We start from the raw sequence: 24127 nt of genomic DNA on the forward strand, positions 1-24127 counted from the left end.
CCAAAAATTTTAAAAAATTAAAAAATACACCCATGTGCATTGTTCGACTGCGCTCTCGCGCTTTGCACGAGACTTGTACTAGGATCAACGCGCAAGAGCCCATCGTGCGCATTTTTCCCTCCTCGCAATTAAGACCTTAGAATAGATGCATAAGTGACTGACTCCACACTTTTCCATAAGTGGGTCAAAAATGAGCCGTATCAAAATCAATATGTTTGATTATGTATAAGAATAATCATTTGCATTTTATTATTATGTTTTCACTTGCACCAGCAGAATTGGTCGTGTCATGTACGGAGAAACTGTGCATGTTAGCCGTTGTCATGTAAATTTTCACACATGGCAAAAGTTTTTTTTTTTTTCCAGTAATTACAAAATCTACACTGTGTATCATTTACGGTACATGTCCCTTTGTTGCAATATTCTTTTTAAGTAAATGAGACGTTTTTGAGTTGCTTCCTTTAGGTCAGATTGGATTTCTTTATCTGAGCCAATGTTTATCTATGCAATGGGCCCCAGTCCCCTGACTCAAAAAAGACTTTATAGTTTTGTATAGTCTGACCTAAGCTCATTTTGTATCCGAATGATTTACTCATCTGTGTCTGTTTGTCATCTTGAGGTGGAAAAAAAAATGTAACCAAGTGACTGCAGCAGAGACGCCAATGTTACCACAATTCCATCTTCATCAGACAACATGCAGCTCTACTGCATATAATTTGTATTTTGCTAAATTGTGGGTGGATTTATTTCTTAGTTCCATGAGTTCCTTGTGCTGGATTTTGCAGCAAATGCTGATTGCTTATTTGGTTCCTCTGATCCTAATACGTTTGCTTGAACAGCGCATTTCAATAACGGTATATATCTGGTTGAAGACAATGCCTATTCCTTTAAAAAAGAATAATAATTGAGTTGGAGACATGACCAGAGTTTGAAGTACAGTATTTGGTCTCAAAATGGAATTAGTATTTGGAGGAGTAGTATAAAAAGTGTGAACCTGTAAAGCCATAAGTAGGCTGAAAACCCAATTGTAGACTTGAAAAATAACCTCAGCACCGCACCCCACCCCACCCCCTTCAGGAACAGTCTAGTGTGCATAAGTAGGATAGCTTCACCACCCGCACTCCCGCAGCCCCGCTATCACACTCCGCTTTACTCCTCCCTCAGGCCGGTCAGCGTGCCAGTGCGTAACAACTTGTCTCTCGCTTGTTTCTCATCTCTGTCCTCAACATGTGACGCGGGATCCAAGCTCGCCGTTTGCCTGCAGCGTTACTTTGGTGATGGTGAACAAGTAGGTTCCTAAGTATGTTCTTTGCATATTTGCAAAATGCCCGTGTATCTCGGTGCATGTGCGCTTGGGGCCATGCATGACGTTTGCTGTTTGCGCCAGTTTGCCCGCCTACTCTGTGCAGGCTCATTTTGCACCTCACTCTAGCACATACTTGACTTGAATGACAAGATGTTAATTAGGCATTTGTTGATGTCCTCATCTGTTGTGTGTCCTTTTGCAAGGTCTCTTGCTCCCAATGAGACATTTTAGGTGATCCACGGGCATCCTTTTGAGTTGGTATAGCCACTGGATAACTTGTATTCCTGATTCAAACCAGCAGAATGAAACGACCATTGACCCTACATGCGTGCCCTGTCGCTAGTCAGCACGACAGAAGTGGGGCCGGTGTGATAAGTGGGAGATAAGAGGATGGGCGAATACGTGTCCAGTGCAGCTGTGCCTCTTTAGGATTCCTGCTCCCGACATCCTCTCACCATTGCCAAACCGTTATCATTAGATTTGGCAATCGACCGAACGCCCGTTGTGGTGCGGCCATGGCCCGTTAGTGTTTCCTTTTAAGTGTAGCGAAACTAAGTCCATTCACTTGTAAAAGAGTGCGCCCATTGGCAGATAGTTGGCAGGTTGCACAGAGAGGCCATTCACCTCGGTAGGAAGGAGCTGAGAACTGCCTCGGAAACGCTCACCCCTCTTGAATATTTTAATGGGGAGACTTTGGATGCCTTCTGAGGTCCGAACATGCTCCTATGCGCATGACGTGACTCCACTGCTCTCCAACTATGTCATGTCATGCAGAGGATATCACATGGAGGCTACCAATGTTGCAATGAGGACTTTTGTTTTGTTTTGCTGGAAAGACAGAGCAGCGATTTTGGAATCCCAGGATCCCAGGAGGCAGGTGGCTGAGTGCAGAGAGAGGGATTGTGCCTCTTGATGATGCTGGGATGGAGTCCAAGTACTCTGGTTCAGACAAGGCTCATATATACAAAGTCAGACCCAAGGCAGCTCTTTTTTCTTTGGGATGCCATGCGGAACTAATTAAACCCCTTTTGAATGAGGACATTACGACTTGTGATCAATATCCCTGTTATAAATAATGCCAGTAAAGAGGCCTTGACTGGATTTTAATGAAGCTCTCTTCATGTGTGCATTCAGTGTCTCAGCATGTCCGTTTGCTTGGAGCCTAGCGCAAGAAGCCGTTTCGGTGAAATATTACACACTCTGGCAGAAAAGGAAACTATTTAAGTTGGGTGACCCGCAGACTTTCTTCCATTTTACTCTGGAAAGTTCTTTGTTACAGCTGCAGCTGTTGTAAAAGCACTATCTAAATAATGATGTATTGTATTGTATATCATTACTTTATCAAATCCATCCATTCAAATGTGAGGGGCAAACACAGAGTGTTCAAGACTCGACGGCTTCAGGATGTCTGGAGTCGAACCTTGTGCAGCACGGCAACAGTGAAACACTCAAACGCACTGTTGGGTCTGCTGAAAAAGGTTTTTATTGATCAGGAATTGGCAACTGGCCGCAATATTAGTGGCCCAATGATGAATGAAAAACCTATTTATTTATTATCTATTTATTTGTTTATTTATTTCATTTATTTGGGGGAGTATTTAACCATGTTTCCTCTACCACAGTGGACCCCCAAACGCTCGCAGTTTGGCAGCATTTGCAGATTTGTTTCCATTTTTTTTCTTATATTTTCTTTTTTTACTTGGTTTTAGTTTTGTGGGGGCAGGAGTAAACCCCCGCTTTTTTGTTTTTTGTGTGTGAAAAGTGTATATTGGATTATTTTCCCCAATGCATTTCAATGGGCAGCAATTATATGCAGATTTTCACGATTCGCATGCCAACCCGCTCTCTATCACCCGCGAATAACGGGGTTCTTATAGTGTTAAGTTGTTATTTCACTATGACCACAAGATGAAAGATATGGCTTAGTTGTGCTTGCACCGGTTCTTATACTGCCCTATTCTACAACTTGAGTCAGCCTAATACAGTTTTTGCAGATTTGGAATGACATGCAGGACAAACATAAGACCTCAATAATGTTAACATTTGGAGTGAATTGATTTTGGTGAAGAAAAAAAAAATGAACAAAAGGAGTTCTTGTATTTAATGTTGCTTTGCTGTTCAGCAGTTTTGTGCCATCGTTGAATAGTAATTTTCATGGAAGATACACCTTTGCGTTGGGAAACCAATAATCACATTATGTGGTTATTTTAAGGTTTGCTTCAGAACCCTTTGCTGTTTTATACTGGATCTTTCATATATGCATTGAGAAATGTATGAGGAAAAATGAAATGTATTTAGAGGACATAGTTTGCACATATGGATGTATTTTGGCCATATTTAAAATGGTGTTTTTGTCATCTGGTTAGGAAGTTTGTGGTCCTACGTGGCCACCCAGTAGCAGTGATGAATCATTTAAATTGCTTATCCCCGTCAACATCTTTAGTGTTGGAGCCTTCTGTACTGTGTAGCTCTGACAGCTCTACAAACTCAGCAGCCCCCGTGTCTCTCCAAGCAAGGTGAAGGCATCTAAGTGATTACTGCAGTGTACCACACAGTGACAAAAGTTTGAGCCCACCCAGAGAGAAAAGAAAAATGGAAAGATAAAGCTGCAAGGCTTGAGAAGTTAATTTAGCTGTAGCTATGAGCTCCTGGACTAAAAAAAAAAAAAAAAACTCTGCCAATGCTCTATTTTTGGCCTCCATTTCTGTCCGTTTCTCTGGTAGTCACATGTTCCCTCAGCATGATGGCCATTTCCTCCAAACACACGTCTTCCCATATTTTATACAGTGGAGACTAATGCCGAACACCATTGATTCTGGGATGTTGGTCAATCTCTGATCTGATTTAGTTGGATTTCACTTTATTTTCCCATAATTAAAATAATACAAATGGAAACGTTCTGTGGCCATTGTAAAACCTTAACTGTAAAGTTTTTTTTGTTGTTGTAATTATTAACAGGTTAAAATACTTTTTCACACAAGTCTAAAACCATCTGGCCATCTACCGGTACGCATTATATGAACCGCTTTATCCTCACAAATGCTTCGAGCAGCAGGCGGCGTACACCCTGGACACGTTGCCAGCCAATCACAGAGTCAAAAACATCTTAACCGCAATTGTTTAAATAGTAAAATCAAACTATTTTACAGTAACTTTGAAAACAAGAGACGTTGTAGATTGGCTATATTGTAATGCTTCTGACTTTCTGAAACGTTTGATGTATGTTCTTCACCGTTTCTTAACAGCGCCCTTATCGAGGCTGATCCTGTCGCAAAAAGACGTAGAAGACCAAACAGAATGCAACAAAAGCCCATGTCCTTCACATCAGTGTAGTCATCATTTTGAGTTATTTCTTGGCGGGGTTTTTTTCTGTTGTTTACAAATCAAAAACATCCGATCGTCATTTTCACAGACCATGCCCGAACCACACGAGTGAACTAACTGCACTAACTGCCTGTCCTCCCATGGCTTGCTTTGGAAGAGAGTAAAAGTTGGCTGGACATTCAATATTTGATTTGATATTCCCTCTTAGCGCCTGTGTTAGTGGCCCTCCAATATTACATGTTCTTGGCTTGCATAAAGTAGGTGGACGAATCACCATAAATCAAATAATATTTGTTTATTTGGTTAGTTTTTTCTTTTTAAATGGAGGAGTACCTGGAAATTGTAGACCACTACTTACTACAGCTGATAATCATTTCTCTTATTATAAAGAAATAGAAGACATTTAATTCACAATAATAGTCCTAAATTGACAACAACAACAAAAAAAATCAAATAAAACACCTTTTCTCATTCTGATTGCAGTTGTACTTGGCAATAGAGGCCCACTGATTATTACACCTCAAATTTTCTTCATATGTCATTTTGGAGTAGTATGAGCCTTTTAAAGGACAAACACAGTCATCATAAATTGACAAAAATATTCACCAAAAATCCCTAAAAACACAATTTCTCCTTCCGATTTAAGAAATATCAATGGTTACCCACTTATTACAAAAGCGAATGATCGGCAAGGTATAAACAGAAATCGCTGGTGACCAACAGCCAGGAAAACCAATCGAGAACGAAAAAAGCGCCCGCAACCGGAAAGGAAAAATTGGTACCCAAAAATCCACAAAACGAAATGACAAGAGTCCAAACACACAAACAGAAAACTAGTCAAAAATAACTTGATGAAAAGGATACTTACCAAACCAAAATTTATGGAGGCAAAAGCAACTATGCACAAGAGCATGAGAAAATGGCACTTGGGCATGAACAGCAAACAAGGTAAATAATCCAACAAACACTAGCCATCTTGGAAGTCCTTAAAAACAAGGGAACTTGATTTTGAGATGCGACACAGGAGCACCGCTGAAGGGTCACGCCCAACACTCTAGCTGGTGCTGAAAACAAAAACAAAGCAGAGCAGAACATGACAGGGCCAGACCCATCTAATGCGACCCAGATTCAGACGACTATCGGTCAAACTGAAGAAGCCTGTGGGCTCATATATATATTTTTTAATTTTCATCATCACATTTTTTTTTTTGAGGCCACAAGGAATTCTGACCAAAAAAACCCTTCATGTTGTGTATGGTTCAAAGGTGAAAAACCCTCCAGGTCCCACCCCTTTCCCCATATGGCACCAAGCCCAGGCTGGTCTTTGAATGGGCTCGCTAAATCACAAAGGGCGCCGTCGGTGGCAGGCTACGTTTTATAGCCAGAGCTATAAATCATTGGTTTGGGCTATTGAGTTGAAATAGCCTTGCCTAAGTCCTGCTGACAATGAAAGACGGGTTGGACACCAAGCAGACGGTCCACGAGGGAACTCATTTCAGTCTGATGTACTGGCAGGTGGTGAAAACTCCACTTTAATAGATATGGACGTTCAATATGACTGATGACACCCTGTTGTAAAGATTGACATGCATTTATTTGGCTTTTGCAGGTACTTCCACTGCACCGCAAGGAGGATTGGATGCAGTTGTAACAATGGTCACATTAAGGTGGGGGGCATGGGCCCTCTCTCCTTGCAGTGTTGTGCTGCTCACGTGTGGCCTTGTGTGTCTGTCCCAGCCGCCCTCTATGAAACTTGAAGACTGTGATCGAAAGGAGCATCCAGTCGTGTCCAACCAAGGTGAGGACATCTTGAGAAAAATGAATACGTGTTTTTTTTATTGGGTGTTTTTTTTTTAACCTCTGTTTTTGATGACAATTTGCCAGAAATCCCCCTGCTGCTATTATAAAACTGTTGCAGAAGTGTCTCTTTCAACTCAAATCATTCAGTGACTCATCAATGCCTTCCCTATAACTAAACTTGGTGCAAGAAGCAAGGAAATATGTGCACACCAAACACTATATCAACCCGTCTCATTTTCAAATGAGTACTCAGCAAAGGACTAAATCCAGTGTTACACTCCTACAGATTTTTATCTAAGTCAGTATATGCCACAGTCTATCAGTAACCCACACAAACAAAGAAATCGCATCCGAGCGACAGTGGGTCCCTTCTCATCAGTTGAGAATCACTGGATGAGAGAAACACACAATTTGAGAGCCCTGACTTATCACCATCAAACCTTCAGGATGAACGACAAAACCCAATTCCAAAGAAGTTGGAATGTTGCGTAAAACATAAGTCAAAACAGAATACCATACATTGTTGGCCTACCAGTGTTTGCAATGAAAAGTGAAATAGCCTACCGCTATGGTCGACCGCATGGGATTGTGAAGTATGTTACTATTTCAGCACAAAGTTCGAATTCCTCGATCAAGTGCGTAAGCACAAGCATGTGAACAGAATGAGGTGACGTGAGAAGTGTCCTTTTTTTGCACATTAGTCAACTCATTAGCAAACTCTCGATTTAAGTTATTCTTCTTATTGTTAAAATTATTACTGTTTATCTATAACTGTAGTTTCAAGACGTTGTGTGTATTGGGTAGTAGATGAGGTTTTTTATGGTTTTTATTCCAGAAGCTGGTCCGTCATTTGCTTGTATGCAAGGTCTGAGGCTGTGTTCGCCGAATACGCACAAAATGAATTTCACTTATGAGGACATTGATTCATACTACTTTTGTGTGGAAGACGTACGTACACACAAATTGGTGCGAATGCACGGTTAGCAGAAGAGGCCTGTTGTTCTTAAACTATTGGACTATCTGCTCAGACAGTTGTTCGCAAAGTGGTGAAACTTCTCCCTCTCACCCCTATCCTTGCCTGTGAACATGTGAGCCCTTCGGGGATGCTCCGATTATACCAAATAATGACAACACACGCCTGTTCTTTTGTGGAACATTCCAAACAGTTTTTTTTTTTTTTGTTTTTTTTTTTAACAGCAGTCCTTCAACGTCATTTGCTGCTTTTTGGGTACATGTTACTGCAGCAAATTTAAAATGAGAGAACATTTGAAAAAATACAACAAAAAAAAACCAAATCATTCATCAGGTTGAACATGAAATAACCTGTCTTTGTCATGTATTCAAAAGAATATAGGATGAAAAGGATTTGTAAATCATTGTATCCTGTTTTTATTTACGTTTTGCCCAACATCCCAACTTCATTGGAATTTGGGTTTGTTGATGAGTTAAAATGAGCCACACTCAATTGTCTAACCTCAGTTACTGTTGACCGCCTGACCGAATGGACATCCTAGTCTACAGAAAATAATATAAAATTGTGACGCGAAGGGGACCCAACTACAGTATATTTTCTTTTATGTTATGTGTTCTGTTGTATTATTGCTCTTTTACGTTAAATGTTCCGTAAAGTGCTTGCTTCCAGCTGCAGCTGTTGTGAAAGCGCTATGCAAATATAAATGTGTCGTTGTGTATTGTATTAGTTCCTGTGGTAACATGGCCAGGTTTCCTTCTCCTTTTAACCATTGGCTGTTCCATGTTATCACAGGCCTGAAGACATGGGTGTCGGAGTTCTCACACCCAGGAGTAAAGGACTTCTCTCAGTTGACCGTGGACATGAGCAGGAAGCAGCTTATTGTGGCAGCAAGGTGCAAGTAATTACACGCCAGGCAGAGAAGTAACTGAAAATTGAATGACATTGTTTGTTTTTTACAGAAACTTTCTATTCCGACTTAGTTTGAGCAATGTCTCCTTAATACAGGTACAATCACAGTTTTGTGCTTTGCCAGTGCCACAGTTTGTGTCAAGTTTTAAATGTTCCCAAACCAGTAGGTTTTGTTTTGTTTTTTTTTGCTTCAGGCAACAGAATGGGCACCCGATGAAGACACAATGCGCTCCTGCAAAAGCAAGGGGAAGTCTCAGGTAGATCAATGCAGTGCAGAGCAGTGTCTCTTGAATAAAATGTAATCAATGACACCGTCTCATGTCACGTTTGTATGCAGGAGGAGTGTCAAAACTATATACGGGTGCTATTGCTCAGTGGGAGAACGCTTGTCACGTGTGGGACCAATGCTTTCACTCCTGTTTGTATGAGCAGGCAGGTTGGTGCGATCTTGACGTTTCACCAACCAATGCAAATCCTCCAGACTTCAAAAGCAACATTCATACGCAACGGGTAATGCTTTCCTATTTTCTGTCAGATTGATGACATCAGTCAGGTGTTGGACACAGTGAACGGCGTTGCACGATGCCCCTATGACCCCCGCCACAACTCCACCGCCATGATTTCGGAGACTGGCGAGCTGTACGCTGCCACGGTGATTGACTTCTCTGGACGTGACCCTGTCATCTACAGGAGCCTGGGCAACATGCACCCACTGCGCACGGCCCAGTACAACTCCAAGTGGCTCAATGGTAAACAAAGACGCACATAGTCTGTCAGTCTTCTCTTCATCTTATCCTTTCTGTTTTTATCACTTCACCCCCTTTAGAGCCTCAATTTGTGTCTGCTTATGACATTGGCCGATTCGCGTACTTCTTCTTGAGGGAAACTGCTGTTGAAAACGACTGTGGAAAGATGGTGTTCTCTCGCGTGGCCCGAGTGTGTAAAAACGACATGGGCGGTCGTTTCCTGTTGGAGGACACCTGGACTACCTTCATGAAGGCCCGACTAAACTGCTCACGCTCAGGAGAAATTCCCTTTCATTACAACGAACTACAGAGCACCTTCTACGTACCACAGCAGGACTTGATCTATGGCATTTTCACTACTAATGTGTGAGTGACCCTTAATACTGCTTAAATACTCCACTTCGTAAAGTATTGGCTTTGGTGCCCAAAGACCTGTCCATTCAAACTTCTATTATATTAGCGTCCAAGCACAAACCAGAGTCTTGCTTTTCTCCATTTCACAGTGTAATGATGGCACTGATATTTAGGATGCGCTTGAATTCAGTTGAGATGATTTCCCTATTTTCTGTCATTTTTCTGCCAGCATTACGCACATATTTTTACTTGTTTGTACTCCCCATTTCTTTGCAATTGTGTTTTTCTGTCCCACCTATAACTGTGATAAACCACCCACAGCAACAGCATGTCCGCAACTGCCGTTTGTGCCTTCAACCTGACTGCCATCACGCAAGCTTTCAACGGACCTTTCCGCTACCAGGAGAACCCCCGCACTGCCTGGCTCTCTGCTCCAAATCCCATTCCCAATTTCCAGGTAACCGCACGTGGATGTGTATTCATGTATTCCAGCGGACAGACTTTTCTGATGGACAGCATAAAGTTTTTTTCTTTTTTTCTGTATCGTCAGTGTGGCACGCTGGATGAAGGCGGCACTGGTGGGAACCTGACTGAACGCAACCTCCAGGATGCTCAGCGGCTCTTTCTAATGCATGATGCTGTGCAGCCGGTGACGGTCAATCCTCTGCTCACTCAGAACAACGTACGCTTCTCCAAGCTGGTAGTGGACGTTGTGCAGGGTCGCGATGCCCTTTACCAAGTCATGTACATCGGCACTGGTAAATAAGCTATGACACTGACTTACATTATAATTACTATGAAAGCCGTGACTGTTTTCTCTTGGCCAATCAGAATATGGCACCATCTTGAAGACTCTCGCCACAACAAATACTATTCTTCATGGCTGCTACCTGGAGGAGCTCAGGATCCTTCCTGATGGACAAATCGGGTCAGTCAAGAGCCTGCAGATCCTACAGAGTGACAGATCATTGTTTGTGGGGCTCGATGACATGCTGGTGAAAATCCCATTAGAACGATGCTCCGACCATCCTGCTGAGCGGTACGGAAATGTTTATTCTATAATCCTGCACATTTTGAACACTGATCAACCACCTGTTGTAATTAGAGACTGCCTGGAAGCTCGGGACCCATACTGTGGCTGGGATCACAAACAGCAGCGTTGTACAACCATTGAAGAGAGCACTGACATGAACCATTGGACCCAGAACATCACCCAGTGCCCAGTAAGTCATACTCTCCTTGCTCTCTGCCTCTCTTTCTCTCTCTGACACACGCGCACACACATTTGTTCTTCCTCAGGTGAGGAATCTGAAGCAGGATGGCGGGTTTGGCCCGTGGGCAACATGGAAACCATGCAACCACAATGACGGCGAGGGTTCCATCAGCAGTTGCATCTGCCGGTCCCGTTTATGTGACGGACCTGTGGCCCGATGTGGTGGGGTCGACTGTAAAGGCCCAAACATTCAGGTGGCCAACTGCTCCCGGTAAGCTCAAAGTGCTGTCTGTGGCAACTGATAATATTAGCCAATACGACCAACGGACAATTATTCACAATCCGTCATGAGCACAGAAGTCTGGTAACAGAACACCAGATTGTGGGGCCCGGTCCAGATTTTCAAACCCTGACAGGGATATTGTCAGGTGTGGAAATTATACAATATGTATGTATGCCTGTGCGGTCGATCGCCTGGAAGAGTAATCATGTAGTACTCTTCCAAACCAGTAGGGAGCAGCAGCAGCTTGGAAATTGCCTTATGCTTCGAGACAAGCGAAGTTTCCGACGCGCGAGGCAAGACAATGAAAGGTATCTTTGATTTAGATTTACGTTTACTGGAGATGCAACGGCCCCAATGTTCCCTCTAAGCTGCGCAACTGCGCACTGGTCGCACACTCTCAGCGCACAAGAAAACCTATCCAGCGCAGTGAACGCACTGCAAATGAATTAGATACTGTATATAACTTTTTTTTTCTGTATCAATTTGCTGTGGAATTCAGTGAGTGACAGGTGTCCTGCCAATCACACGATACGATGCAATGGCGCTACGCAGCCAAGCATTGACCGTACATGCGCGAGTTCTCTGCTCCATAACAATAACATTGCGGCGGCGATATGTGGCGCTAATGCTCATCTTTATCATGGCGAAACGACCGGGCAGTGAACGTGATACGTTGACTCCCCAAACCAAAATAAGAATGCGGTTCTTTTAAGTTGGAATGGCTGTCGGAGTATGTGCAAACAGAAGACAAGCAGTGAAACTGGGTGAGATATTTTCTTTTTCGAGTGAGAAAGGTCTGCTCTGCAAAACATGCAGCAAAGCTTAGGCTTTAATTTTCCGAAGGAAAAATGCGGACTAAATGGTAGCTCGACTACCTCAAGCGACACAATCAGCAGAAAAGTCATTTGAATGATGTTAGAATTATACAAAGAATCAAGATGGAAAAAGTGATTGGTACAATCTTGCGGGAGAGCGCAAACGACCGGGAGAAAAAGAACCGGCTGTCACACAGAAAAAAATCCGACCCTGAGCTAGTTAAAGTTATAATTGGGTGTTCACACAGCAACATTTGCTCCGGTGCTGCCCCAGTAGAGCGTTCACACGTGCAAAGTTACACTAGTGTAGCCCCTGAAAACAGCTTAAACTGGAGCAAATCTAACCCTGCTCAAGGAGGTGGTTTAAAAATTTGCTCCGGAGCAAATGCTCGTTTGCGGGGCAGCACCGATGTAAAATGGTACGTGTGAACGCTACAGGGGTAGACTCGCTACGCATGAGAAGAGTTGATTACATACGGCTAGAATGCGTTGCTTTCGTGCTCTGTGGTACTTCCGTCATCTTTCCTTTTGTAGGAGACTGGACTGTCTCGGAGTTGTTTGTGTAGTTTGTTCCTCTGTTGTGTCTTCACAACCCCCTATAAAATTTATTTTGTGATTTCCTCTCTTGATTTTCTGTTTAGCGCATGATGTTTGCTTTTCTGAGTGTCATTGAAGTCATCGTTGATTTACGTTTTCGGGGGGGGCGGTCATTGAACGCCTCTCGAGCAGAAGGCACGGAGACGCAGAAGGACGTGTCTGTAGTTGCTTGAGTTAAACAAATTAATAAAGTGTATGTTTTAAAAAGAACCAACACGACAGCTCTTTGTTTTCTATCGTATTGCACGGCCGCAGAAACTGCTGTGTGAACCCAAGTGGGGCTGCACCGGGGTAAACACGCTTCGCTTTAGTCAGCAGCTTTTTACGTGCAAATGCTCCACAAAATTTGCTCCGGTGTAAGATATATCGCAACAAAATACGTCGGTGCAGCACCGATGTAAATGTGAGCCGTGTGAACACCCCTAGAGTCAAACCCCTCTCGAGAGGACGGGTACCTGAGCCCAGGCTTTGTGTGTAGGCAAGTCCGACTATATCTAAGCAGAACTTCTTTGCCTTGCACACTAGCTCATGCTCCTTTCCTACCAGTGAGGTGAAATTCCATGTCGCTAGAGCTAGTTTTTGTATTCAGGGGTGCCGCCCAGTTCACAGGGCAACTGGCCCCTCCCACAGATGATGAGCCCATGGGAAGTGGGACCCCGTTGTAACTGAGTCCTTTTAAAAGTGGTGGTTAATCTTTGCAGGTATTTAAACACCTGAAATTAGTTGCTTATTGGGTCACTCTCCCCTTCACTGATTGGTCATTTAAATTGGGAACAGGGGTCACCAATCAGGAAAGAGCAGGGGGAGAGCTCCTGCACACATACAAAGATTAACCACAAACACACACCAAAACCCCGCGCCCCAAAAACCCCAGAATGAACAGACACTAAATATCGTGGACCGTAAGTGTGTGTGCGTGCTTATGAGTGCTGACTCCAACAGAAGCAAACAAGTTAGTTTACAGACGGGAGAGGGAAGCAGTGCGAGTAAGTGTTGATGTATGTAAAAGAATTCTGCATTCAAAGCAAGAACTGTTTTAAAAGAAAACAGCATTCAAGCTCAAATATTGAAATAAAATGTTAAAACACGCAGGCCATTCAACAGAATACTCAAATGCAGCAAATTAATACTTAAACCGAAGACATCAACACTGACATAACACTATAATATATTACTGGATCACAATGACACATGTAAAAGTATGTTGATTTTTCATCTGCTGATCAGGAATGGTGGCTGGACGCCCTGGTCTTCATGGGGCCATTGTAGCAGCAGTTGCGGTGTTGGTTTTGAAGTGAGGCAGCGCTCCTGCAACAACCCCTCACCTCGTTACGGAGGTCGAATCTGTGTTGGCCAAGGTCGAGAAGAGAGGTGAGAAGGAATGAGATGGAAAGGGGTTCACAGGGAAATATATTTTATGACGTTAAAAGAGAAAAAATAAACACACATTGCACATGGTGAGCATTAAACACCACTATTAAGGAAGAATTGTGTGTTTTCAGGCTGTGCAGTGAAAAAAAAACATGCCCATTACCAGTGCTGTGGACTGCATGGGGGCCCTGGGCTCAATGCAATGCTGAATGTGGAGGAGGGGTACATGCCAGGACCAGAACCTGTGAGAACGGAAACATCTGTCCTGGATGCGCCACAGTAATGTGTTGCTTGTGCTCAGAATCACTTGATTCTCAGTTTTAATGGAGCATAACAGTGACACAATTGATTCTGCTGTTTAGGAGTATAAGACCTGCAATCTGGAGGCCTGCCCTGAGGTGCGCCGCAATACGCCGTGGACTCTTTGGATGCCAGTCAACGTCAGTCGAGATGGATCACGCCAAGAGCAGAGATACAGATACACGTGCCGAGCATTGCTAAGGGATGTCCGGCAACTTCAGTTAGGAAAGAAGAAAATAGAGAGCAGGTTTTGTCCGAATGATGGTTCTGGAACCTGCCAGACTGACTGTGAGAACATGACACCGTGAGGCATTTATTAGGTGCATTGAGACGGTACTAGGACGCATTAAGAAATTATTTTCTGTATCTTACTTTCAGCTCTGGTTGATGACTTGGTAAAGTCAGGTAGCCGGACTTTGTCACAGCCCAAAGGTACACACTGGGAATCTTGGGAAACATGGTCCACCTGTTCCCAGCAATGTTCCAGAGGTTTTCGAACCCGGAAACGTGGTTGCTCAACAGCAGAGGGCAGGGCCAATCCAAGTGCGTGTGTAGGATCCCCCGTGGATTATCAAGATTGCAACATGCAACCATGCCCAGGTAGAATTCTTTGTTATAGGATATATTGTGCCGGATTTTGTGAATGCATCTTGGTCAATCGATATCTAAAAAAAATGGGTGCGTGTGGGTGGATGAGGTCTGTAACACCTGTAGAAAACCGACAAGCACAGGGAGAAAATGCAATCCCCACACAGAAAGAAAAACGTATTGAGTGTTCAGAATAGCAAACTGGGGGCCTTTTGAATGTATGGTCAACTCAACTCTGCCACCATGCATGGCTGCTTTTGTTGTAGTGGGTGGAGCCTGGTCATGTTGGTCTTCATGGTCCCAGTGTACTGTGAGCTGTGGGGGTGGCCATTTTCTGCGGACAAGGTCATGTGACAATCCACCTCCTGCCAATGGAGGTGGGATCTGTATTGGTCTTCACACTGAAGAGGCACTTTGCAATACACACACTTGTGAAGGTACGTCATTCATCGAGCCAGTTCTGTGTGATTGCCCAAATTATTTATACCGATAAATGCCACGCAAAGTGAGTAGATTAAGTCTAATTCATTCATTTTGATGTAAAGGGTGAACCATAAATATGTTGTTACGCACCTGACTTCATTTCAATCAGCGTGAGTTCTGTTTTCCCTCAATGACAGAGTGATGCGAGTTTGAGATGCTGTTTGTCTCCATGTGCCCTGTTTCACTGACGACCAGTCCAAGTCGTCCCCTACCCATTGCACAAAGTCAGCTGAGATTGACTTCAGATCCCCCAACCCTGAACAGGATAAACAGTGTAGAGGATGGAGGGATTGGATAGACTGGTGTTTTTATATTCACTGTTCAGAAATCTCTACAATGTAGTAAGCGAATTCTGGGGGGTTGATTGACTTTCTTATTTGCAGCATGCCACAATAAATCCGCGGCCTGGTGGTCAAGTGGTTAGCGTGTCGACTTCACAGTGCAGAGGTACCGGGTTCAATTCCAGCTGCGGCCTCCCTGTGTGGAGTTTGCATGTTCTCCCCGTGCCTGCGTGGGTTTTCTCCGGGTACTCCGGTTTCCTTCCACATTCCAAAAACATGCATGGCAGGCTGATTGAACACTCTGAATTGTCCGTAGGTGTGGGTGTGACCGTGGATGGTTGTTTGTCTCTGTGTGCTCTGCGATTGGCTGGCAACCGGTTCAGGGTGTCCCCCGCTTACTGCCCGAAGATGGCTGGGATAGGCTCCAGCAGCCCCCGCGACCCTTGTGAGGATAAGCGGATCGGAAAATGGATGGATGGATGGATGCAATAAATCCGCCCACATGTAGTCCAGGATGTCAGTTGGGATCGACTAGAACCGGGGCGGCCAACCCGCGGCTCGCGAGCCTCGTGCGTCTCTTTGGCTGGTTCAATGCGGCTCCTGGGCTTTCACACGACAAGCGTCGAAAACGCCTCGGCAGTGGCGATGCCATTCAAACGAAGGCGCTAACTACACAGAACGTACTACGTCAGCCTACCATCAATCCTGTTACTTGATTGACATAGAAGGCAACCAATCAGATGACTGCATCACGGCTCATGCGCAAACAATGGCGCTAAGCGCTAAGCTAGTCAGCGATTTACCTCTGATTTTAAGGCAGGGGTGCCCAATACGTCGATCAGAATCGACCGGGATCTAGCGAACTGGTCCCAAGTCGACCGCAAGGGCTGGGAGGAGGAAGTGGGTGGGGAAAAAAAAGATTTGTTTGTTTGCATCTTGAGCTTTCTTTCATTTTCGGCCGTTCCGACTGTTGCTCATCGTGGTGTGCGTGCATATGTGCGCGAGTGCACTGGTGGGCACCCGCGCGAGTGCATGCCTGTGTGTGCGTGTGTGTGTGTGTGTGTGTGTGTGTGGTGGCACGTGCACGATCGGGTCGTTCGTGGGAAGTTGGTCGCTTCAAAAGTTGATCTCTTCGGCCAAAAAAAGTGTGTGTGTGTGTGTGTGTGTGTGTGTGTGTGTGTGTGTGTGTGTGTGTGTGTGTGTGCGCGCGTGCGCGTGAGGAAGGGTATAATGTGGCTCTTTGCAGCAACACAGTAAAAACATTGGCTCTTCGTCTCTGACTGGTTGGCCACCCCTGGACTAGAAGGCCATGTGATGACAGTGAACAGGTTCATGGATGGATTGTGATTATTTCCCCCCTACTGGTCATCAGGTTGGGGTGTGTGGTCAGACTGGGGGGACTGTGATGAGAAGAGCCTCCAGTATCGCTCTCGCTCCTGCGCTGAAAACCAGGAAGCTACTTTGTGCCAGGGTAACATTAGCCAGGCCAGACCATGCCAGACACACGAGGTGGCAGGTAAACACCACACAATGATTTTTCTGTCAGATGGTCTCAATGCCTTCCATGGTAATAAATAAATCAATAAAAGTTACATATTAATGACAGAACGGAACATTAAATAGTCACTGATCTTTTGTTTTTGTGTGTTTTTTTCTGCACTGTTGTCGGGCCAACACAATCCAGTGCCTGCTGCTGGTCAGTCTCTGATTTGTTAGAATTTGGAAACATAATCTCCGAAACCAAATAACGAGAGTAGAAATAATCCACCGCAGGGTCAAATTATTGCCATTCTAAGTGCTTTTCCAGACAATTTCAAAATAAAATTTTAACATTTGCAATAACTGGCTGGCGACCAGTCCCACCTCTCACCCAAAGTCACTTTGGATACGGACAAGCACACTCACAATCAAAACGAGGAAAAGCCGAGCACTACAGAAAATGGATGGCCAGATGTATTTTAAAATTTGTGTCTGTCATGAAAGTGAAAAAAAAAACAAAAGTGACCCTCTAAAAATATACATTATAATTTGTCTGACCCATTTCAATTTCCATTTGTGCCGTTTTAGTAATTTTGCCTGAACAGGAGGACCACAGCTGTGGAAGTAAGTTTTTCGGGTTATCTTTCAAATTTGTGCACATAGTAATTCTCATGAGCTCACCGCCCATCTTGTCTTTGACAGCTTTCACGTTGTTCCAGCTGGTCTCCGTGGGCGTGGCCAGTTTTTTTGCAGCTTCCCTCTTGTCGGCGCTGGTCGGCGCCTACTGTCACCATCTAGGCCGGCCACCCGCAGAGTCAGCGGTCATCCACCCCAGCACGCACAACCACCTCACATACAACAAGCATGACAACGCCACGCCAAAGAATGAGAAGTACATTCCCATGGAAGTTGTGGTGGGTCATGGTCAAATCTGTTCAGTTCCACAATCTTCCACTTGTTTGTTGATATTTTGGTAACTCAGACTGAACCCAACCCTGCAGATGCTACACAAGAACAATCTTCACGTAAATGACGACACTAGCCGCCACTTCCCTTCCAGCAACATGTTCACGACCACCTACTACCCGCCCAACATGAGCAAGTATGACTTTCCTTCAGAAGCACCTTGCAGGGCTTACGTGCACAGCTAACATCTCAAACCGAATCACCAAAATCCTCCAGGTGATTGTGGACGCTAAAATACCCAAATGACCTTATATCATTCTATGGGATACTTTGCCAACATCTCAACCAAGAATTGCAATTTTGTTTGGCAACTAAGAGATCAAACAAAGTGAAAAGAAGAAAACCGCTAAGGATTCACTAAGCATGCCCATATTACTAATATTACTATTTTATTATTATTTCATTTCTGAAAAGAAGAAAATGAAAGACATAACTTCACGGACAGGATGGAATGCTGGTCCGTCTTGGACTTTTGCTACTTGCAGAGAAGAGAATTATGAATGAAAACAGAAAAAAACATGTTGTAAAGCACACTTGTACGTGCAGAGAAAACACAAGAACTGAGACCTACAGAGCTCACTTTTCACAAAGTCAACTAGCAGGAAACAACACAAAATACAACAAATGAATGATTTGCTCAGGGAAAGTGTAGCTCTTGGTTTTTCACCCACCAGAAGACTTTCCTGGAGAAATCCTGCTTACTGGAATGTTTGACTGAAGAGACGTAAATAGCACATCATTTTTGTTTTTATTACATAGTCTCAATGCTTTTGGAACACTTAAATATATTTTAGTATCATGTACTGCTCCAGAGACATGAACCTGTTCTTTGGTAGGACAGTTTGAGGGAGGTTAACATGTTTGTCTCACAACCAGAAGCTTTTAAATCTTGCGCTTTATACATTTCACGTCCCTGTACTTCCTCTGTCCATGTTGTGTCTATATGTCAGTGATGTGACTGACAGGTAATCAGTCCTGGGTGTACCTTACTTCTCATCCTAAATCATCTCAAATTGGCTCGTTTCCCTGTGAGCAGGATACATGTTGTCATCAATGGATGGATGGATCGGTGGGCGATCATGTGACATTAAGTTACACTGTAGAGCCATAATCCTAAATTTTAGTTCTGTGTGTGTGTGTGTGTGTGCGTGTGTGTGTGTGTGTGTGTGTGTGTGTGTGTGTGTGTGTGTGTGTGTGTGTGTGTGTGTGTGCGTGTGTGTCCGCTTGATGTTAAAGTTGTTCCAACCAAGCAAGGTAGCACAAGCTAAGCTAAGGTATGTAGCGGTTCACCCGATTGGTTAATTCCTGGTGACTGATTAGGAGATTGTCGGAAGCAAACACAAGACATGTTTCTGGACATACAGTAGTGATTTTTATTTGTCATGATTCTGTTTGTGACCAACAGGTGGCACTGTAGGGCTCCCCCTGCAGTTGCACACCTATTGGTCGTTATGTTATTAGTAGTATAAAAGGACTCCCTCCCGACCACTCATGGTTGGGTCATTGTTTGTTTGTTTGCTACTGTCAGGCTTGTTTCAGTCATGTTTCGGTTACTGTTATGTTTTAGCTTCAGTCATGATTTTTGTTTGATACTTTGAACTTTGTTTGTTTTGGATTTAGTTTTCTCTGTTTTAATACAATTTGTCAAGTACACCCTGCTCCTCCCTCTTGCCTGCTTTTGGGGTCCACCACCACCTGCACGTGACATTATTTACGAACTGACTGATTCATTCAGTCTGATAGAATGCCCACCTCTGATGATAAGGCATTTATTTTGACAACAGATTTTATCCAAAAGGTTTTGATGATTACATGAATGCATTTAGAATTGAGGAGGATTTGTTCACGGTTATTGTTGCGTCTGACCTGATTATTATTGGCCTGATTGGCAGTTTTCAAATGAAAATGATGAAAGAACATACATTGTGCTTACTGCAGTTTTATATGAGCTGTCTGAAATGCATTTAATAAAAAGTGTTTCGAATTGAAATATTGTAATGTGTTTCATTTAAGGTAATGAGCTATGGGATATTTAATAATATGCATGGTTTTGAAGCACAAAAATTCCAAATTGTCAATCTCTGAATTTTTAGGCAGTCAGCCTAATCGGTGCTGTTCAGGGTGCTACAGATGACGGACGGACAGAAAGATAGAAAGTCAGGTGAAACAATTTGTTTGCATGAGGTAAGCTGTTTTCGAACTGTCACTGAAGGCAGCACGACATTAAAATACAGTACAGGACTTTATTCAGACCGTGAGGAAAAGTAGATTTGCTTGCTCCAAAAGGTTGCTGCCATCACTAGTGCAAAGAAATCTCATGTTTATTCTCCGAGCTAAGTTTAGCCATTTTTATTATTGATATGGTTTTAAAGAGTAAATTGGTTGGTGATTTGTGACGCAAGGTTAAGAGCAGCAAGTGAGTTTGCGCAACCGCAGGACTTTGACAGCTCACACTTGTCATTGTAGATGTTTAAAATCAATCAGTCCTTCAATGTCATCGTGCCAAATAGTGAACAGTGGTCATCACTTCCTCCTTTCACTCCATGTTGCTTTTAAATGTGTCGCGTATGGACACGACGTAGCCTCCCTCCCGCCTCTTGACTGTAAACTTTGAGCGAGACGTATAAAGGAAGTGTATGCTCTTATTGCGCGCAAATGAACAACCCTGCTTTGTCTGCATTGAAAATGTATCATCTTAAAAAATAATCTTGTTTTTAAGAAATAGACCGTTAATATGATATGTTTTTCTATAACCCTAACGAAATAAAATTACGTTTTTTTGTATCCTGTATACGTAACTTCGGTGGATGTATTCCATTACTTCCCAAGCCTGAAAATACCGAATGGAAATGATGCAATAAAATTGCTTGATATTTAAAAATATTGTCATGTCTGCCAAATGTTAAAAACAATGTTTTGTTTTTTTACTTGTGCAAGTCCGACTTGATATACAGTATCTCAACATGAGTATGGAAAAGTGTGTACATTACGTTTTTGTGCAGACGCAGCCTCTGTAGATGAGGCCCCTTTGTCTTCTAAAAGCATGGCGACTTCATTCTCTAATACTCCCACCTACTGGACGTCATTTACACTACATTTGGACAATGAAAACCACCCAATAGTTTGTAAATCGTCCCTTCTTTGGCAGGCATCTATCAGGTCATCTTTATTTATCCACCACCAATTCACAGCGGATGCAATCTCAGTGTACTTCACAGATTTTACTCCATCTGACATGAAGAAATCAACAGAAGGCCACATCAGCAAGCAGTGTGGCAACAGACGTAAGGTGAAAGGAAGACATCCCCAACTGACTGGGCAGGTGGGGTATGGATTAAAAGAGAGAGAGAGAATAACAAAGAACAAAACAACCAAAAACTTGCTGATCGTATGGATAAGGGCACATTTGCAGGGGTAAAGGGAAGTGAGCCTGGTGTGCACTCAAAAAAAAAAAAAAAAAGTCGTGATATCACAGGACGTGACAAGGCTTTGAAGCGTGCATCATGGAATGAAGGGGGCATTTCCACAATACCTGTATCGAGGCTTGCTTCATTTAAGGGAGGATCTGAAAATGATGACATTCAAAGCTTCACTGGCTGGTTACCACGTGACCAATTTGGGAATTGCATGAGACTGTTTTTTTTCTCAAATGTTCAATACAAACATAAAGGAACAAAAACATCCAACTTATCGATGTACAATAACAGGTGACAGTGGGTCAAAAATGCTTTCATACATTTCTGTCTTGATAGATTTTAGGGTTTTTAAATACTCGGAAAGAATTGACCAAAAAGGTTTACGAACAAAAATAGGTAGCAAGACCAACAAAGTTCAACAAAGAATGCTGGTACAACATCAGTAAAACGAGACAATCAAAAACGCTTGTAACAAAGGCAAGAATAGAAACAAACGGAAATTGCTTGCCAATAAACTGACAAGAGGAAACTCAAGCGTGTATAGTAATATACGATAATATGACGACAACTACAACGAAAAACTACTGACAAAGGTAAGTGCAGAAAACCTGGCAGGCAGAAAAATGAAGAGCAAGAACATAGGACATCCCGAAGAATTTAACACTTGGTGACACTCGTGATGGGACATGGGAGACCTTATATAGACGGCAGATTACATTGGCAGTAGGTGTGCAAGCTGGAGGGACGGCCACATGCTGGAGAAATACAGGAACAGGATCATGACAGTAGCCTATTTTAGTTCATAGGATGATGTCCACATATGTTTTTCAAATCGATAATAATTGTTGGCCAGTGACCATTTTCATCTTTATATTCCAGGAAAAGTCAAGTCCATTGATTTCTTTGCAGTAGGAACACCGAAACCCACACATTCAGATGATGATGACAAGTACACAGATTTGCTTGGCACAACTCAGTTACATGCGATGAGGTCTCAGTGAGAATTGAACTCACGACCGCTGGTTTACGAGACCAGTGCTCTAACCACTGAGATATAAGATAAGATAAGATATGATAACCTTTATTTGTCCGAAACTGGTGAAAATGGGGGAATATGAGGCCTTGCATGCTAGCTGGACATGAGCATTTTGTTAACGTGCCACCAAAATCAGAGCCTCAAAAACAGTCGGGTCCTCAGCAGATTTGTCCGGGAAAAGCCAAGTCCATGTTTTGTTAGCAAAAGCACAAGGTCTTCAGCAGACTTGTCCAGGAAAGCCAAGTCCGTTGCTTGACTTGCAGTCGAAAGTAATGTACATCTTTGAGGAATACTGACAAGGACACAGATTTCCTTGATACGGACGACAGGAACTCATGCAATGAGGCCTCAGTGAGAATTGAACTCACGACCCCTGGTTTACTAAACCAGTGCTCTAACCACTGAGCTATGAGGCCTTGCATCCTAGCTGTCCATTAGCATTTTGAAACGTGCAGCCAAAATCAAAGTCAAAAATAGTCGGGTCCTCAGCAGATTTGTCCAGGAAAAGCCAAGTCCATTGCTTGACTTGCAGTTGAAAAATGAAGAGAAGTGATGTTCCCCACATTTGAAGGATACTGACAAGTACAGAGATGACAGGAACTCAGTTACATGCGATGAGGCCTCAGTGAGAATTGAACTCACGACCCCTGGTTTACTAGACCAGTGCTCTAACCACTGAGCTATGCGGCCTTGGCCGCTAGCTGGCCGTTAGCATTTTGTTAACGAGCTACCGAAATCAGAGCCTCAAAAACAGTCGGGTCCTCAGCAGATTTGTCCCAGAAAAGTCAAGTCCATTGCTTGACTTGCAGTCGGAAGTGATGTTCACATTTGAGTAATACTGACCAATATACAGAATTGCTTGACACAGACGACAGGAACTCAATTACATGTGATGAGGCCTCAGTGAGGATTGAACATTCAACCCCTGGTTTACTAGACCAGTGCTCTAACCACTGAGCTATGAGGCCTTGCACACTCACTGGCCGTTAGCATTTTTGTTAACGTGCTACCAAAATCAGAGCCTCAAAAATTATCGGGTCCTCAGCAGATTTATCCGGGAAAAGCAGAGTCCATTGCTTGACCTGCAGTAGAAAGTTGAAGAGAAAGTGATGTTCTCCACGTTTGAAGGATACTGACAAGTCCATAGACTTGCTGGACACACATGACAGTTACTCAGTATATGCGATGAGGCCCCAGTGAGAACAGAAGTCACTGCCCCTGGTTTCAAGACCAGTGCCCGAACCACTGAGGTATCAGGCCTTGGATGGTAGCTGCCTGTCAGCATTTTTGTTAACTTGCTCCCAAAATCACAACCTCAAAATAGGTTCCTCAGCAGATTTTTCCGGGAAAATCCATGTCCATGTTTTGTTAGCAAATGCACAAGGTCCTCAGCAGATTTGTCCAGGAAAGCCAAGTCCATTGCTTGACTTGGAGTAGAAAGTGATATACATATTTGAGGAATACTGACAAGGACACAGATTTGCTTGATACGGACGACAGGAACTCAGTTACATGCGATGAGGCCTCAGTGAGAATTGAACTCACGACCCCTGGTTTACTAAACCAGTGCTCTAACCACTGAGCTATGAGGCCTTGCATGCTAGCTGTCCGTTAGCATTTTGATAACGTGCAGCCAAAATCAAAGCCTCAGAAATTGTCGGGTCCTCAGCAGATTTGTCCGGGAAAAGCCAAGTCCATTCATTGCTTGACCTGCAGTCGAAAAGAAAGTGATGTTCTCCATATTTGAAGGATACTGACAAGTACACAGATGACAGGAACTCAGTTACATGCGATGAGGCCTCAGTGAGAATTGAACTCACAACCCCTGGTTTACTAAACCAGCTCTCTAACCACTGAGCTATGAGGCCTTGCATGCTAGCTGTCCGT

The 24127-nt window shown here is 43.5% G+C and overlaps 1 protein-coding gene and 5 non-coding genes across 7 annotated transcripts; 1 reads left to right on the forward strand and 5 right to left on the reverse strand.

Moving 5' to 3' along the window:
- The first annotated feature begins 1152 nt into the window (after positions 1–1152).
- Positions 1153–18310, forward strand: LOC109520847 (semaphorin-5B-like). Of its 2 annotated transcripts, none has more exons than XM_019878372.1 (22): positions 1153–1300; positions 6240–6428; positions 8196–8295; positions 8363–8408; positions 8507–8569; positions 8650–8748; positions 8848–9061; positions 9139–9424; positions 9734–9869; positions 9963–10170; positions 10244–10451; positions 10518–10635; positions 10712–10896; positions 13548–13691; positions 13823–13970; positions 14054–14279; positions 14370–14591; positions 14846–15016; positions 16716–16859; positions 17411–17446; positions 17525–17736; positions 17824–18310. In XM_019878372.1, exons 2-22 carry the CDS (start codon positions 6284–6286, stop codon positions 17971–17973), a joined length of 3261 nt encoding a protein of 1086 aa, XP_019733931.1. In that variant the 5' UTR covers positions 1153–1300; positions 6240–6283; the 3' UTR covers positions 17974–18310. The 2 variants fall into 2 exon arrangements, with proteins under 2 accessions (XP_019733931.1, XP_019733930.1); XM_019878371.1 differs by having other exon boundaries at positions 1154–1288.
- Positions 18311–22193: 3883 nt separating this feature from the next.
- trnat-cgu (transfer RNA threonine (anticodon CGU)) lies at positions 22194–22266 on the reverse strand. Its single transcript has one exon. It is a non-coding gene; the product is annotated as a tRNA-Thr (tRNA).
- Positions 22267–22583: 317 nt separating this feature from the next.
- Positions 22584–22656, reverse strand: trnat-agu (transfer RNA threonine (anticodon AGU)). Its single transcript has one exon. It is a non-coding gene; the product is annotated as a tRNA-Thr (tRNA).
- A 201-nt stretch (positions 22657–22857) lies between these two features.
- On the reverse strand, positions 22858–22930 carry trnat-agu (transfer RNA threonine (anticodon AGU)). The gene has a single exon. It is a non-coding gene; the product is annotated as a tRNA-Thr (tRNA).
- Positions 22931–23760: 830 nt separating this feature from the next.
- On the reverse strand, positions 23761–23833 carry trnat-agu (transfer RNA threonine (anticodon AGU)). The gene has a single exon. It is a non-coding gene; the product is annotated as a tRNA-Thr (tRNA).
- Positions 23834–24035: 202 nt separating this feature from the next.
- trnat-agu (transfer RNA threonine (anticodon AGU)) lies at positions 24036–24108 on the reverse strand. The gene has a single exon. It is a non-coding gene; the product is annotated as a tRNA-Thr (tRNA).
- Positions 24109–24127: the final 19 nt, after the last annotated feature.

This window comes from Hippocampus comes, unplaced genomic scaffold (genome assembly GCF_001891065.2).
Source record: "Hippocampus comes isolate QL1 unplaced genomic scaffold, H_comes_QL1_v1.1 scaffold345, whole genome shotgun sequence".
In the NCBI taxonomy this organism is placed as follows: domain Eukaryota; kingdom Metazoa; phylum Chordata; class Actinopteri; order Syngnathiformes; family Syngnathidae; genus Hippocampus; species Hippocampus comes.

Bases quoted from the DNA above. Each gene is read 5' to 3' on its own strand.
- LOC109520847 (XM_019878372.1), top strand. From the start codon at position 6,284: ATGGTCACATTAAGGTGGGGGGCATGGGCCCTCTCTCCTTGCAGTGTT. The intron at 8,296-8,362 runs GTGCAAGTAATT...TGTTTTTTACAG, and splicing joins CAGCTTATTGTGGCAGCAAG to AAACTTTCTATTCCGACTTA. The intron at 8,409-8,506 runs GTACAATCACAG...TTTTTGCTTCAG, and splicing joins GCAATGTCTCCTTAATACAG to GCAACAGAATGGGCACCCGA.